The sequence below is a fragment of the Linepithema humile genome, chromosome 8 (genome assembly GCF_040581485.1).
Source record: "Linepithema humile isolate Giens D197 chromosome 8, Lhum_UNIL_v1.0, whole genome shotgun sequence".
NCBI lineage: Eukaryota > Metazoa > Arthropoda > Insecta > Hymenoptera > Formicidae > Linepithema > Linepithema humile.
In genome coordinates, this window is record NC_090135.1 from 12245740 (window position 1) to 12263647 (window position 17908).

At 35.4% G+C, this 17908-nt stretch overlaps 2 protein-coding genes across 3 annotated transcripts in view; one reads left to right on the forward strand and one right to left on the reverse strand.

Annotated features, from left to right (window-relative positions):
- The window catches only part of Utx (Utx histone demethylase), a 71738-nt gene that overhangs the window by 3777 nt on the left and 50053 nt on the right, over nucleotides 1-17908 (forward strand). The window contains exons 1-3 of one of the 2 annotated variants that reach the window (XM_012367252.2): nucleotides 13668-13949; nucleotides 14379-14635; nucleotides 15023-15131. In XM_012367252.2, coding sequence (XP_012222675.1) covers nucleotides 13882-13949; nucleotides 14379-14635; nucleotides 15023-15131 — 434 coding nt within the window. In that variant the 5' untranslated portion in view covers nucleotides 13668-13881. Of the gene's footprint in view, nucleotides 1-13667; nucleotides 13950-14378; nucleotides 14636-15022; nucleotides 15132-17908 lie in introns of those variants that run through there. The other variant, XM_067360545.1, reaches the window with a different exon arrangement.
- On the reverse strand, nucleotides 633-13219 carry LOC105672359 (uncharacterized). The gene is made up of 10 exons (XM_067360875.1): nucleotides 13063-13219; nucleotides 12637-12836; nucleotides 12176-12560; nucleotides 11480-11899; nucleotides 10548-10740; nucleotides 10287-10422; nucleotides 10030-10215; nucleotides 2823-3221; nucleotides 2096-2474; nucleotides 633-1844 (listed from the first exon to the last, which is right to left on the reverse strand). Exons 2-10 carry the CDS (start codon nucleotides 12784-12786, stop codon nucleotides 1252-1254), a joined length of 2841 nt encoding a protein of 946 aa, XP_067216976.1. The 5' UTR covers nucleotides 12787-12836; nucleotides 13063-13219; the 3' UTR covers nucleotides 633-1251.

Genomic DNA, 17908 nt, shown 5'->3' on the forward strand with positions numbered 1-17908 from the left:
TGGTATGTCGTATCGCATCGCAGATGTGTGCGTACGTGATGCAATCAAATGCCAATGGCTGCAACAAATCCTGGCATGCTCGTGTTTTGCGAATGCTACCGACTAACGGTTGCTGATACATAAAGCCGCACGACGCACACGAACGAGTAAACAGGCGCGCAGATACGAAGCCATCAGCCAGCATGGATCCCGATGACGTCAGGCTCATGATCAGTGAATGGGCTTCAGTCTTCAGTAGGTTTAGCTTGGCGATCCAACCGGAAGAGGCAGAAGCTGTCGATCGTGAGAATTTCTAAAAATCTATCATTACATATATATACGTATTAATTGATTTCTCGATAATTGGAGATCATTTTTAAATCGATTGAAATATTTTTATTAGATAAAAAATAATGAAATTGAAAGTAGGTTTCTTCAGGTAGTTGATAAAGACGCAATTGATAATATCAATCAATCAATTTATATCGATCGAAAAGAACAGAATTCCTCTAAAGATTATTTTTGTAGAATAACGAGTGATTAACAAGTGATAATTACATGATTGTGTAACAAGTTGAAAAAATAAATTACTATATCATTTATAGTAATATTACGATGAGAGTTAAAATAAAAAAAAAAATATGTACAATATGTAATGACGCATACATTTAAGAGAGTATATTTATTTTCTTTTTTATTACATAAATCTACATATTGTATCTTTATAGCTTTCGTTTACTAGTATTTCATCGTTTGATTTTTTCTGATTGAAGAATAAACATTTCGCAGAATAAATATTTCAGTCAATTAGCGTTTATAAAAATTATTTATCTATGTCTCATTAAAAAAATAATATCAAATCCTTTATGTAGATAGATTTTTGTTTTATTTTGCACTTGTTTTCGACCAACGAAAACGGTACAAGATATATATAATTTAAATATAACAATAAATTAATGAGATTCGTGCAATAAACTCATTCTCGTAAAATCACCGGAGGGCGCAAAATCCTTTCTTCGATCCTTCGATTTTGGAAATATTCGCAAGTAATCTCGATTTCGTAGAATCAAAAGGACCAACGGTCTCCGATTCGTTAACAAAAATCACTCATCACGCATAAGATAGCTCCTACCCCAAAAATTGAGTTGACTGATCAAGAGGAAGAGAATAAACTTGACGACAATTCGTCAGTTTCTGCCAAATTCTCGGATTATGTACGTCATCCGAAAGACTTTTCACGGGAAAGAGATCGCGCTTTCCCGCGCGATCTGCCTAAACGGCAGCGGAGGTTTGAGGTGCACCGGGTGTGCGGAAAATGCCCGTGAACAGAATACTGTGACTTTGCTTATCATAAATCAGATAGATGAACGGATGATTGGCATTGAAGATGACAGGCTCGATGGGTCGACTGGAGCGGAAGGAGAAGATCGCGGTGGCTGCGGCCGCGGTGGTACCCTCCTCCGTGACTTCAATGCGTGCGCGATGCACGGCATCGCCGAGATGCAGACTCTGCTCACCATCGGCGACGAAGCCGCGCAGATCGGCTGCAGCGGGCGACAACAATTCTCCAGCGCCTAGAGCGTGCAGTAGATGTCCGATGGGCAGTTCGCGTTCGATTTCGAAGCGTGGCAGACTCAATTCGACCTCCTGCGTCAGCATCCCGTCGTCAAGCCACTTGCGAAGCTCCTGAGATCCCCTTTTGGTCGCTAATCGTTCCACCAATTGGCGAATGCCGTCGCGGGGCTCATCCGAAGGATTCTGAGCGGATCGCGCGACGGAGAACGGTGGGAGTAGCACGAACATCGATATCTCGTCGCCTTTGTAAGGCAACTCCAAAATGTAGACGCCTAGTTCGTCGGAGACAACTGAGGAGATAAATTTAAAAATTAGAAAACAAGAAAGAAAAGAGATGTGGATGAACGATGAAGATTGAAATATCAGATTGTTGCGTATGATGTGTTAATTTTATATCAAGATTTTTTAAATTCAAACACTGCGATAAATGATTTGCAATTAATCAATGAAAAAATTCATATCATCGTGGTTTAGTCGAGTCAGGTTTAGTCATTGCATTTAGCGATAAGTAAATGAAATGAGATTGAAACGGTTCGCTTACCATGATTGAAATTTCCTTTCTGACGCATGAAGGTGATAACGGAGTTTTGCGTGCCGGAAGAGTAAAAGATATCGCGCTTAGAACTCTTAGGGTCGAAACGCTGAGCCCACAGGCCTTTGAAATAAACTGCGTTAGCCAAAACTAGATCGGTGTCCTCAGTAATGCTGTCTGGTGGCAGGAGATCGCGGATATGGTTCTTCGTCATGTTACTGACCCAATTGTTGATACGATTCCGCACCTCTTCGGGATTCGTACGGAAGTCGGTCACTTGCAACTGATCGCCGAAGAAATCGAGCATGCATTCGCGCAGTTTCTTCGAATTTGTAATCCAAAATCTGTTGGCGACTTTGTACTCGTAGGACTGAGCGGATCCATTCATCTGGAACGAAAAACATCAATTGATTAATTAATTAAAAACTAAGGAAATTGCTTATAAACAATTTACGAAATTTTTAATTCTTCAATCTTGATTTGCATTATATTATTCGAGTCTGGTCGCACAATTTTGCAGCCTCTTTAGAATATTTTCTCAATCTTTAGGATAATAAATCTTTGTGATATCTAAAATATAATCGACGATATATCTAAACATATTTTGTATAAAGCGAAAAAGAGTTCTCCTAGAGTCTTCCAAGCATTTGCGATTTTGGAGCAACGTTTATAAGGACCTTGGATATTCAGACGCGTTGATGTAACGATAGACCGCGCACGATTTGCCTTGACATACCTTCGGCGACGACGTAGTAAATCGCGCGCATTGCACAACTGCGCCGGAATTGCTCACCTGGGAACGCATCTCATTGAGCGATTTCTCGTACGCGTAGTAGCGTTGCACGTCGACTTTGGACAGCTCATTAGGGATGCGGAGGGCCTGCTTCAAGGCCTCCTCGGTGGTACCGCGGGTACCAAAGTACGCCAGGCTCAGGGCCTGGTGTATGCTTTGCGGACTGAAGAAGATGTTGTCTCTCGTCTCATGCTGCGCGACCTTTTTCATGCTGTCCAGCGCAAAGCCGAAACGAGCGTCTGTCAATGACATTTTTGACGCTGGGTCCTGGGTCGACGGGACGTCGTTTCCCGTTAGACATTGCGCCGAAATCTCGCCGATTGCCAGCAGCAACGGTATCGTCTGAAAAGTGGAAAAAACAATATAAACAGAGAAAAATATTTTTAGCAACCTTGCTGTACGATAATTGCGTAATTGAGAAATTAATTTATTGTTTGACGATTGCTTATTATTGATTTTTGTTCTGGATGCCGAGATATGGAGCAAAAGATTGAGGATGTTCCGTGTGAACGAAATGCACGCTCTGACATCATTTCCTCGAATATTCGGTCGAGGGAAAAGACTTTCTCGCGCGGCGCAACGGAGAAAGCGTCGACGGGGAATCATGTAGATGTAAAGACCGAAACAACGGAAGAAATGTGGACGCCTGCTATTTTTTTCAACGTTTCATAACGCGCCTGAATAATACTCCGGCCGCAACAATAGCTTGTAATTTATGCGAGTTTTTAGACCGTGTCCCACCGCGTGAACCAGTCGCCATATCGAGAAACCGATCGTATATTATCGTGACTAGTTGTAATCCTTTTAGTGGTGGTTAATTTTAGCTAAAAAAAACCTGGCCGTCAAACAATCAAGGATTCCTCCAAGGATGTATTTTTTAATTTTTAGATTTTTATCTCTGTCCTTTAGAAATGCAGTGAATAAAATGGAAATCATTTTCTATCCGATTGTGTTGCGCGGAGTGCCGGCTACAGGATATTTCAGGGTTTCTGTTTAAAATTATGCAACGACGTAGTTCCTTCACAATTTCCTTCCTTCGGGATGGCACTCGGTATGTTATTTCTCTTATTTCTCGATCGGAAATCGGAGGCTAGGAACGAGTGAAAGCAGCCGGCAAAATCGGCACCGTGACGTCATAGGGCATCCGGCTTTCTTGATTGAAATTAAAGTGTGACGAAGGCTCGCGTGACAAACGGCATTTTCGCTTGCGAAAATGGGATAATCGCGCATATTTCGGCACACCATGGCAAAGCGTTTCATAATATCGAATATGCTCTTTTGCAAGGAAACAATTGATAGGCAATCAATTATAACGTAACTTTTAGTAGTATTAATGATAAGCGCAACGATGCTGTTATTAGAATTTTTTATTTATTCAATAAAAACGAGGATCAAATTTTTTATATAAAATTTATATAAAATAGACATTACTACTAGAGATTGAAATTAAAATTAAGACGATAATGAATCCGATTTAAATGCTAAAAAACTATAGTTAGAAATTATTGAGTAATCAGCAAAGTTTGCGCGGTTTTTTGTGGAATTTATTAACAATATTAACAAAACCGCACGAATTTTGTTGATTAAGAATAGATAGATTTAGATAAAGTTAGATAAAACTTAATCTTAATTAAAATCAAAATTAAATTTTACATAATCTAATTTACATTTGTCCAGTTAGTTAGCACTTTACGAGCTGAACAATCCGATGGTGTTGAAATGCTGTAGGAATCGCTGGTAAATTCTTTGTTCGGTACTCGTTACCATGGCGATCACGTATCATGTATAAAGCATCCTTGCAGTGTAGTCTGTTTGTTTCATTTTTCAGATCGCACAAGAGGTAGCTTTTCCTCTTTTTATATATTTTTTTCCAAGCGAAAACGATTAAACGAAGTAATTGCTCGTGACATAAGAATTTATGAATGACTAAGTGACGCGAACGACAAGGAAATTCCCTGAATCGTAAGAATCACGAGAATAGCATACAATTCTTTTTATATAAATATTTCAAGGCATGAAAAACTAAAATAGTTTCAAATCATCTGTGATCAATCTACCAAAACCCATAATTGCGATATAAGCAATTTCATGTTGAATCACATTTCTTCTTTTATATTATTATAAGTATTTGTGTGAGATTACTCTTATAATCATTAAATAAGTTTTACATAAAATTATTTAACATAAAAGAAGGTAAAGTCTCGTAGCATTTATTTTTCTAATTACTTGAAGAACATAAAGATTGGTGAGCGATATAGGATTAATCTTTTGAGGAACATTAAGATATGTGGAAATGCTGAAGAGTTTAATGAGAAATTTATTGTTAAAATTATTATATTTGTTTTAAAAAATATTCATAAAAAGAAGAAAATGTTATTGAGATGAGTTAAGATTGTTGTTTTTAGCAGATGATAGTATTTTAACGTGACATTGAGAGCCATATTGAGCAATAAATACAGTCGATGAGAATATGGCCAGTGTATATGACGGTGATTCTTTTTGATTATATCAGTTTCTCTCTCTCTCTCTCTCTCTCTCTCTCTCTCTCTCTCTCTCTCTCCCTCTCTCTCTCTCTCCCCTCCCTCTCTCTCTCTCCATTATCTATATTATATACATAATAAAACTTCTGATTCCGTGTCGAGTATTGTGCGTGCTATATGCGAATGTGTTATGTATGACGCGATATGTTTGTGAATATAGATATTACATAAATCTGACGCAGTTCTAGATAAAAAATAAAAATAGGCAGTGCTGGAATTGATGACATTGCTCAGATATGAGAAAGTGTTGTCGAATCAACAACATAATCAAAGTTTGTCACGTACTATCTCCGTTTACTGGATTTTCGATCAATCTTGAATTGATTTTATATTTGAAAATGTAATGATATACTGATTCAAAATTTTATTTTTGTTATATATTAGAATTCTATTAGTTTTGTACTGTTAATGTAGAATTTATAGAAGGTTAAGAAATTTAAGCTTTTAAATAGTCTTTTAAATATAAATTTTTGCAAAATTGAAGATAATAATTTTGAAATAAAGTTTACTGGAAATTAATTTCGAATTCAACTTATGAAGACGAGAACATTTACAATCTTTTGATAAAACTTATCGCGGTTGAACTTCCGATGAGGCTACTAGTCAAAGGTCACTTCTCGAAGGAGTGTAACAATATTAAGATCTGTAAAACGCTACTGCGAATGCTAATGATTCTGAATATAAACAACAAAATTTATTCTACATTAATGAATTTCGAAGTGCGAGAAGTCATTTTTTTATCTTCTTCCAAGGTTTTAACAAATTTCACATAAAACAATGCAGAATAAAATCGCGTGCGCAAAGAAAATAAATGATGATAATAACACTCACCGTAAGAAACATTGTTCGGCACTCTCAGAGTTCCAGCAAATCGAAAAAATAGAGAGATATCGAACAACTACTAAAATGCGATATTGGTTCGAAGCGGATTTAGTCCGTGCGACAATCGAGGTAGGACGAAAAGGTAGGACTGAAGACTGTATGAACACGAAGATACTCGAGGAGAACGCCTGGTTGATCCCACTCTTCCCTCACTACTATTGGCTTGCTCTGTTTGTCCGGAGAACGTCATGGACTTATACGAGTAGGTTTCAGGATCGGATTAAAGGAGGAACAAACGAGAAAGACTATACAACGAATGAATTTTACGTGAAATCTGATCTCACTTCTATTTTTAAAAAATTGATACAAAAAGTAGTTTGATATTTGTGTATATTTTCGTGTGTAAAAAGGTTATGGCAAAATTATATATATTAACTCTTAATTAGTAAGAAAACTTATTGAGATGTGATACTTGTAATTCTGATGCTAATGCAACAATAATTTGAAAAGCTTAAGATTCAAGTTTATTCATTTAATTTATTTAAAGAAATGTATCTGATGAGATATCGAATCTTTATGTTCATTTTAAGTTGAGGCTTCTCCTTCCCAGTTCTCCGACCCTGAGTGTGTTTATGTACTTCTCGCGCGAATCGGTCATTACTTCCTTGTCTCTCTTGGAAATGCCCAGTCGTAATCGTTGACTTTATTACCAGAAAATCCCTGCTTCAAGGATCTCGCGACACACAGATATTTGTGATTCTTTGCACGTTTGACTTTCTATGGAAGACTTGTATGGAAAGTCTCTTTAAAGACTCGTCGTTGAATAATCAAAAAAACGTCGGTATGAATTTATTTAATAAGATTTTAAATATTTTAAATATTTTAGCTTTTAAGCCAATAAAAATTTTACACAAATTTTTCTATTTATTTTATCTGAAAGGTGTCCGTATATATCAAATTTGAACGTAATTAATTTATTATTATTTTCATTTCAATTCTAATCTCGAAGATTCGCTTATTCGTTTGTCTACAATTGTTAAGTGGGATTAGTGGGTCAAGTAGCTTAATGAGCCGTCAAGTGTTAAATCTTCTCGTGGCATCCTGCTGCAACATTGGATTATGTCGGAAGTGAAGAATCATATAATCTTTTTACTCTATATGTGAAAATCAATTTTATTCATTTGCCGATAGTATAAATTGGTAAAATATATCGTAGAGATTTTTCTTTTATAATTGTCTTCTATCATAATCCAATTTGCGTGTTCTGTATTTTGAACGAAAATGAATCTTATGACAGTTAATCAAGGATTAAAAAAAATCATGTAAATTTAGTTATGTTGCACTCTAAATCTTACGTGTTGACTGACTAATCAAGCGAGAATTCTCGGAAATGTTACTCAAGTTTCTTAATGACTTTGTTTTAACTGACAATGAGAAATATATAATAACGCTAATACGATAGTGACTGAGCTTACCTGGTTATCGTCTCAGCAAACAAAAAATTTCACTGTAGCAATTGTGATTTCTTTTTAGAAAAAATTCCTATGCAATTATCAAAAAAGAATTGACAAATGATAAAACATTGTTATTGAAATAAAATAAAATTAGATTACAATTTAGACTAATTTTTGTTGTTGTAATAATTCAAGAAAAAATTAATATATGACAGAAACTCATTGTAACATAATATTGTTACAGTTTATATTCTTGGTTTGTACAGAAATAGAGTTTTCAAAAAATTAATTATTAGGATATTACTTTGTTCAAATCGAATACTAGATTGCATTAGGCGAGTAATTTTAACCTTACCTGAAGATAAATCATGATGATAAATTGTGAGATTATATAGATGTGCAACAATTTATCGCGGAGATTTCTAATGATAAAAGACATTTTACGAATAATAGCGTCTCCTACTAAATTATATCAACTGCGACGACATGCATCATTGTCCATGACTGTATATCACGACTATGGCGCTCACACACCATCATTCTCGTTTGTGCGTGTGTTTACATGCGTTTAGGCACTTTCGGGGCGAACACGGGGAAATCCCAATCGAATCAGCGACTATCATTCGCGATTAACCGCAGCTTTCGTCGCAGTTGGATAAAAAGACATCCGGTTTTGTAAATTGGATGACAGTGTAAATTGTAATCGGCGCGAAAGAGCTTTGGAAAATCCGAAGAATAATAATTCACAGGAATTTAATCAATGAACATTCAACTAATAGATATTGAATATAAAAAAATTTAATTAACGAGCTTACTTAAGCAAAGAATTATCTTATTATAAATACGACGCTTTTAACTACATTTATTTCAATTAGATATTGCCAGTTTAATTGAATTAACAAGCGCAATAAATTGCAATAGATTGCGCTTGTTTATTTAATTAACCGAATATTAATATTAAGGCTCCACTAAAATTAACAAATAGTCTTGTGAGAAAAAAGCAAAAAAAGTCGTTGCTAATTCTTTGTGCAAAAATTATATTATATTATAAATTTACAATGACGAACGTTTTTGCCTATGTTAGGCTTTCCTCAGTGTCGTTACAAAATAAAAAAAAACATAATAAACGGTATCTCAAGCGTCGAAGCGTCTGACAAACAAATAAGACGATATACGCAAGATATTCTTCATGCCAGTTAATTTCAAAGAAAGATTATTTCTATATGGAAAGATTGAAAATTGGCATTATACGTATAAGCCGAAACTGTATGTCCAATGAGGAACCATGGAAGAGTTAGAGACCAAATGGTTCCTCATTGGACGTATAATATAATATAATTTTTGTACGAAGAACTAGCTACGGCTCTTTTTGCCTTTTTCTCACAAGATTATTCAATTAAACTGGTGATATCAAATTGTAAAATTTTGTCGATTGTGCGTGACATTATGTAGTTGGTTGAAAGTAATAATTTTAATCAGAATACATACATTTTTTTTACATATCTGAAGGTTGTAAGCTTGATAAGACAAGTAGTGTTGCGATATCGAACAATTGTTATTAATCGAGGTGTTGTATTGTTTCAATCAATCAACTGCTTTCACAATAGTTGTTATCTGAGGGAATAAAGGAAGAAAAGAAAATAAAGAAAATTATAATTTAAAAATAATTTTATTCAAGTATCACAGATTTTATATAGAATATAAAATCACATTCACTACAATGAATACAGAAACATTTTTACTTCTTAAAGTAGAGATGCTTCGTGAGTGCATTATTCTTTTCTACAAGAATCTCGTTTGAAGAAAAAGTAAATGCAACGGATTGTATGTATAAATACGAACTGTAAAAATACGAACAACTTTATTATCATTTATTTTTCACGAGGTAATAACTGTAGATTGATTAAAAACAAGTTTGTCATTTTTTTTCAAATAAAATTAAAATTAAACAGTCATGTAAAAGTTCCGTATTTCTGATGCTTTAATGAAAAACAGAATTTTATTAGACAAAAAAAATGACAGACTTCGCACCAATCTAAATAGATACAAAGTATTTCGTTTCACTCTTTTAAGTATAGGAATACTTCATGATTTAATACTACACGTGATTCATTGTGCGTATATTCTACATACGATACGTACAAAAATATCTCAGTTTAAAACAACAGAAACAACAACGCGCCGCGAAAAAAAATATAGGTTGTATATATCGGTAAGAGAAAAATATTTTTTAGTACAATAATAACAGTCACGACGCAAACTAATTCAACAAATAAAAAAGTATGTACATAATTTTCGTACTACAATTATAATTGCTAGGATGTGTTTATCTCAACTATCATTTTGCTCGGATTTGAACGACGTTATGTCGCTCGTGTTTTGCGCCGCAGATGATTTATTGTCATCGTTGATCCATAGATGAAAATTTTTATCGCTTCGACGGTGTTGCACGATGTTGATGATGCCCATTATAACGTATACCACAGCCAAAATTACAAAATAGCCACCATAAACAAAAAACTAAAATACGAAAACTCGCGTTATTTGCAGAAACACTAATTTTTATACGTTTTTTTAAGCACAATTCTTACTTGCTGTCTAATATCCAGTAAAAGCGTGTTGACAACTACGAGCGTTAGCAAGCTCTGCGCTAATAATGCGAAGAACGTGTTCACCCCGAATATCAGGCCGTAGCTATCCTCAGATATACATTTGGCGACTTCGAAGCTATGAACAAGCAGAAGAAAATGTCTGATTTTTTTTCATATGCTCTCGCCGTAGTTCGAATATTTATCTCGAATCTTGACAGTACTATTGAATTAAATCGCATTGTAATTGCAACGATAGTTTACCTTGCAACAGTGACCATGGTGTGGTAAATCACGCCAAATGTGACGTAGGCGGCATATAGAAGCCAAATATTGTGACTGTAAGAGGATGCTAACAATATAACGCCTTCTAGAAGCGAGAACACGGACAACATTATGTCCCCTATTAGAGTCCAATTTAATCGAACCTTTCCGACACAAAATACAGTCACTGCACCTAGTAAAACCAGAAAAGTACATTTAAAAAATTACCGCTCCGAAAAGATAATTTTATATAATGAGTTGTTTAATTGAGCTCTCTGATCTTATCGCTTGATGATTAATCTTATTGAACTAGATAACTACGCATTAATTTAATTGAATTATATGTTTATCACACGACAAATAAATCAGCTTGTTAATGAAGCATTTTATGCAACTCGTTTTAATTTAAATTGTTAAATATATCATTTTTATCGATAGATATAAATATGACCCTTGTTATGTTCACGGACATTTTTTGCGAAGGACGTCTCATATAATTTATGTAAGAGAATTTTCATTGGCGTGATAAAATCCTATACTATACCTGTATTATATTAAATCTGTATTAATGAAAGTGAGAGATTTAATAATTTAAATTTAAGGCGCAATTAAAACTATTTTTATAATTTATAATTTATAATAGATGAAAGAAAAATTATGTTTACGACATTAACACATGCTGTTACTAGCGAGTTACTATCAAATTTATCTCGCACAGATATCTACGATTAGACAAAATTAATCATGCAAAGTACTCAACAAATAGCATTAACGAAGATGTAGCGATAGTCGTGATAATATTCCAATTATATAGAGTGAATCGCATACAGCATGAAAATATTTCAGATGATTTACATTTTCTTTTATTCTTTCCTACTTGAATTTTATGAGACTCGAACAAAGCTTGTAGCTTTCTAAAACTTTTTCCTCACCTACGATCGCATAGATAAAATCCACGGCGCCGTTGTAGATCATGTCGTTTGGTCCTACCGCAGTCTGCCACAGCAGCTGCATGTAATTAATGACTTGCAAATAGCCGCAGGTTGCCAGGGCCCACCAAACCGACCATTTGACCACGCGATAATCAGTGTAAGCTTGTACAAAGTGTTTCCATAATAACGCATAGGCGTTTCTGATCTTGCGAAGCAGCGGTGCCGCTGATACAGCATAGCAGCAGTGCTTTTTTTCATCAATCTTATTATTGGCTAATTCTCGCGAATTGCTCAAATGCTGCGAATGATGATCAAGTGTTCCTTTCCCCTGTTCTTCGTCGGAAACGCTGGCACGATGGAAATATATCGATTGGCCTACGGAGGGCAAAAAGAACGACCAGACCGTCGCAATAGTGCTAGCTGAAATATATAATAAATGCACGTTAATAATGTCACAATTGCCAAATATCAATTATCAATTATTTATTAAGTATTACATAATGATAAACAACTTTATATTATATAAATCGCGAATATCGCGATTTGTTGGGTACACATTATCATAATTATCGTTGTTAGGTAGAGTTTTATGCAAATTACGATTAAATGTACGTGAATTTTTTGGGTTCTTTGACTTTGAATTTAATTTGAACGTGTATACGATTGATTTCCTGCAATTCCGCTTATCTTACATACCTGAGAGAGTTAAATAATTCAGTTGGTGATAGTCCAGCAAATTAAAAGAGGCCGTTAATTGCGCTACAATGCCGGACAAACTGCGACCAAAGAGTGTAGCTGCTTTAGTGTGGCTTGTCACTTCTTGATAGTGCTTCTTATCTACTTTGGCATAAATGTAAGTGTAATAGGCCACTTCTGTGGAAAAGAATAAGCCGTAAAAGAATTCCACAATCTGGAACATCATCACAGTCTTTCCAAAGATTATCATGAGATATGTAATAATGCCAGAGAGACCACAGAGAATGATGATAAGCTTATATCGTACAAAGTCTGTGATCAGGAACACGAGTATTAGTGTTGCTAAGTAGCTGTATGTCGTCACAGGATAGATGTCTTGATTCACCTGAAAGATTCATATACTATTAACATCATCTAATTATTAAATACATATTTAGTCATTGTGTGTTCTAAGAACTTACTTCATTAGTAGTGAAATTTTTCCATGGCCCTGTCAAGTAATCTGTTATAAATGATTCAGAGGGACGGAAGTCCTTAAAACATCCAAACAAACACAGGATACATGAGATCTTGAGCCAATGCATGCTGCCTTGTGAATATGTATCCTTCATATAAAAATAAGTTATCTCTTAACAAATTTAAGCAGGTTTTTGATGCATTTCTGTAAGAAAAGAAAAAATATTATTATTGACATTATTTATTTAATCGATATAATAAATGAATGATATATGTGCTTGTTTTAGTTATATTTAATAGTACATATTAATAATTCCAACGAGTATTACTGATATTAGTGTTATTTAAAAAGAGGCATTCAATTATTTATTTAATATATTCAAATTTTATTTCGAGATTGACTATTCTCTATTACTTATTTTCTAAATTACCTGGCATTAAGTCAATTATTAATGGTGAAACATAGATAATGTCTCTCGTAATCATACATTTAATTTATCTTTTCGCACTGCACAGTCCTAACCACACTAACATTTCTTCGCACGCGCTCCTATGCGCTCATGTGCGCTCTGCCTTTTTGTGAAATGGTGGAGTAAATCGGAACATTTTCATACGCATGCGTTAGTACGTCATTGACCACGTGATTGATCTTGATAGTTTATACTCACTTGATACGCAGAGTGTTTTTTCGCAGAGGGATCTGTATCAATCAACTAAATTTTTGATTGCATATTTATACCAATAATATATAAAATATACTAAGTTCTATGTGTTTGATTGAGACTACTGTTTGAATCAATTCAGGTCACGACGTTCCGCGAAAATCAGCGATAAAGTTATATCCAAACGAATTTCTATGATTGTACAATGCATTTTTATCAGAAAATTGATCAATTACGTGTTTAACATGAATTTTTGGACGCGTAATTGGTTGATTTTCTTTTGTATATGTAAAATGCAATTATGCATGTTGTCTGAATGCACTTTAGCGGTCGACCGTGGCGCTCGACTCGCGTCATGTGATAACGCGGCGTCCGTGTTTCTACATCAGTTCGCATTGTCGCTGTCGACGTCGTCGCCGTCGCCGCTACTTCGCCGATATTTGCTCGCTGCGATGAGGTGACGGCGCCGTGCGACTTCCTCGTCGACGTATTTGGCGGATTATCGTACCGATTTTCGTCTCGAGGTCGCGGACGCTAACGGGTGAATGACACGTGCGGAGTCGTTGTCGAGCCAAGAGCGCGCGGAAAATGGCACAAGACACCGACGACATCAACCTCACACCGCAAGAGTTGCAGACGCTGTCGGAGCTGGATAGGTAATCGCTCGATATTTTTGATGTGTGATTCTTGTCCCTTTTTGGTCGCAAAATTGTATCTTCGAAGCGCGAAATGTTTCGTTACAACAAGCCGCATCACAGTATAACCTAAAAATACGTTTGACAGCGCGCTCGCTCGCAACCTACTGACACCCTTTTACGCTTCCGAATGTACTACATTCCGCGAATGTGTCGCGAAATTTTTGCGATAACAATACGTCGACCGTGACTGAACCAACGTAAAAATTGCGAGACTGGATATTATGCCTCTATTTACGAAATTATGATTAGGAGAATGATCCATGATGATGTAAATTATTGGAGCACACAAGTATAACTGTCGGTTTGTTGAACAGAACTTGTGTGCATCGCGATAAAATGAAGATATGTATCATAATACAAAGCAATTTTGTTATTTTACACGCACAGTCGACAGTTTGGATTCCTCAAGTTGAATTCTCCGGAACAGGCAAAAAGGAAGGCTCTGGTAGTCCGTGCCATTAAATACTTGGAGCGTATGCTAGTTCAAGCTCAGGATGAAAAGCAATGTAGAAAAGCTGATAGTACAAAAGCAGGTCCCGATGAATCCAAGGAAAATGAAGACGAAGATAAGGGGATAAGCATTGATCCTAAGACATATTGCAAACTAGGACACTTTCATCTACTCTTAGAAGATTATAACAAAGGTGTTTATTTTTTAAGATTAAAATATTCAAAATTCAAACTAATTGGTAAACTAATGACAAATTTGCCAAACTAGTCATTCAATTAATAAGTGTAAAATTGACACGGAGCAAACGTGACTATTTTATTTAATTCTTCTTGAACAGAGAAACACTGTTGTGTATACATTGTAAAACATTAAAATGTATAAATTGTTGTTCGAGAATATTGCCAAAATAAATTATTACAGAAACGCCTCTCAATACTCAAAATCAATTTTCAGTCAAGAGAATAACTTTTTTGTTTTTTTACATCTTTGATTACTACCTTGAATGTAAGATTTTTATTTAACTGGTGTTAATATTAAGCAAAGCGCTGCTCTAATAAATTATTTTTCGCTTTTATTACAGCAATGTCGGCATATCAGAAATTCTACTCTTTAAAAGGCGACTACTGGAAGGATGCTTCGTTTTTATACGGTTTAGGCCTTGTCTACTTCCACTTCAATGCTTTCCAGTGGTGAGTACGAATATAATATCTCTTTTAATCGCATGCGTAGTACACTATTTTTCGCAGTCTTGTTGTTGAAGTGTCTAGTTGAAGCAAATAGACTAGAAATATAAGGTGCAGAATTTTTATTTTTGCTTGTAATTATAAAAAATGTGGTGGGTCTGATATTGTGCATTCGCCTAGACTCTATGAAAGTGAAGGCGAAAGGTTCGACGAATGATAAAAATACCATCGTCGGAAAAATGTTGTAATCCTTCTCGCGAGAGTTGCTCGCCTTGAAAAGGGGGCGTCGGCCCTTGGACGATGCATACACACCGGGTTCATCGTTCTCGTCCTTTCTGTGCATCTTCTATTTATTTTTTAATTTCGTAGTGCATACGATACTCATCGATAAAAGTCAAAATGCATATATCGGTGGTCGGTAATTCACGAATACTTTGCAATCAATAACTGAACTATCATCGGTTAATAGGATTTTATATATCTTCTTTTTGTTATAAAGGATAAAATTTTATATTTAAATATATAATTACCTTACAATATAAGTAATGTTATACAATTTTTAATTTTTTTAAATTAAATCTTTAAAGATTATGAAGAGATAAGTGTACGATAGTATAGTTTTGGGGAAGTAGGAACACTCTTTTTGAAAATAATTGTTTTTTGATGTATTATTACATTACGTTTCGACATTACTTTATTAATATAATGTCGCATTTGCACTTGATTGCTAATTCGAGTTGCGTCTCGAACGATCGACAGATGTCTCTCGCGTTACGTGATCGAGAGGCGAAATGCCTACGTGCTGAACGGCAGCGTGGCCATGGCGGCACCGCGATATAGTTGGAGGGAGGGTAAGGAACGGGACGCAGGAGGGCGATAATAGGCCAAATATGCATGTTTCTCGTGGAGCTGAAATAGAATTTCAGAAGCGTAAGAACATAACTCTCGCCGTAGTAACGGAACATCCATGTAAACGAATTTCTGTGTCGAATTCATTTATAAATTTTGCTACTTCGAATTTTTGTTCCTATCGCGTGTATTTCAATATTTGCGAATGGAATATTCAAGAGAATATATTATGGAAACAGGACACCTCGTGCTCTCAATGTATACATATTACATGATTGGTTATAATCGAATGATCGAAGATTTGGCTACCTGGCAGAGCAAAGTTTTCGATTGGAAGTTACCTAAAATGAAGACGATCTTTAATTAAGAAAAAAAAAAGAACAAATGAGAATAATATAAATATGATATTGATAGTTGCTATAAATTAAGTATCACGACATAATTTATACATTTTTATCAAAATATAGCAACTTTTTAACATCTTTATTTTTCTGCTTACTTCTCTATTGCATATTTTTAAATTTATTTATAAGACACATATATTTTTTGCACACAAATGCAAATATAATTTAATATAAATCTTATGAAACTTATTTCATACGTAATACATACAAGATTCTTATTAAAATTATGTAGGAAACTTTTAGTATCGTTATATTTTAATGTAGTTTCTTATACGTCATACATTGTGATAATGTACTTAGTATTTTTATTTTTAATTTATTTTTTTAACACGCGTCTTTTTTTCTCTTCCTATAAATACTATATATACTGTACCTAGTGTTTCGCGCAAACAGCAATATGCGGCACCGAATTTGTAAATTGGGTCGTCTTCATTTAATTACTGCTAATTGCTAACGCGCTAAAAATAGCTCGCGATTTACCCGGAAGATCGCACGAATGATACCGAGCGTCACTCCGCGTGCATTCGCGTACTCATCACATTTTTCGCTATAATTGCAAGTTGGGTCAAGAGTCCGCATAAATACGCGCGTCCCCCGATAAGATAACTATGTTGATGTTTGCGAATAATATGAAGAATTAACATTCCATTGAAACATAATTCCATAATCGAGGAATCAGAGTTATTACAATAACAGGTTAAAGCTCGGAAGTTGAAAATTTCACGACATTATTACAGTAAAATTGTAAATATTATATTAGATTATTTGTATTCAACAAAACAAATTCCAACATAGAAATATGAATGAAGCCAATTTCACTGAAATTCTTGCCCTTGTATCTCGAGCGAAATCGGTGCGCGGATCATTGCAGGGATAAGAATTGCGTTACGGTCGACCGGCGTGCGCGATGGATGTACGATGAACGCGGTAGAGCACAGCCGAACACGTGCACGCGTAGAGAGAAGTAACAGAGAAGCCGCCGTAAAATCGATCGTTCGTCGCCGCTTGCTACCGCGACGCATAGAGATGCGTCGCGCGTGACCCAACGGCGCTTCGCCATGGCGGACGCACCGACAGTTCCGCTCCCGCTCTCGCGAAAAGCCGAACAGTACACCTAGGGCTAAAATGATCCCCCTTTTCTTTTCTCACCCTTTCTGAGTATACGCAGTCTCCGCGCAAATACTCGTCTTCGAGAATTTACTTTCAAACTCATTGTTGGTTCAAATTATTCACCTAAAATTTGGGAATGAAGAATTTATTAATTAAAAGCTTTTTTTTAGACTTTAAGCTTGTTTATTTGAAAGTGTATTTATCAGTTAAAAGAGTTATTTCGAAATGCAAATAAGTTATACTTTAAGGTGTGGTGGCATCGCGAATATTTTTATTCCACTTTTGCTATTTTTACCGTATGACTGTATTTAGAAATAGAATCGCGAATACGTAAAACGTACAAAACATGTACGCGAAATAGCGTACGCACGAAGCGTCGTGAGTCACGTTTAGGGAGATGCTGCGTCTCGGCTTCATCCC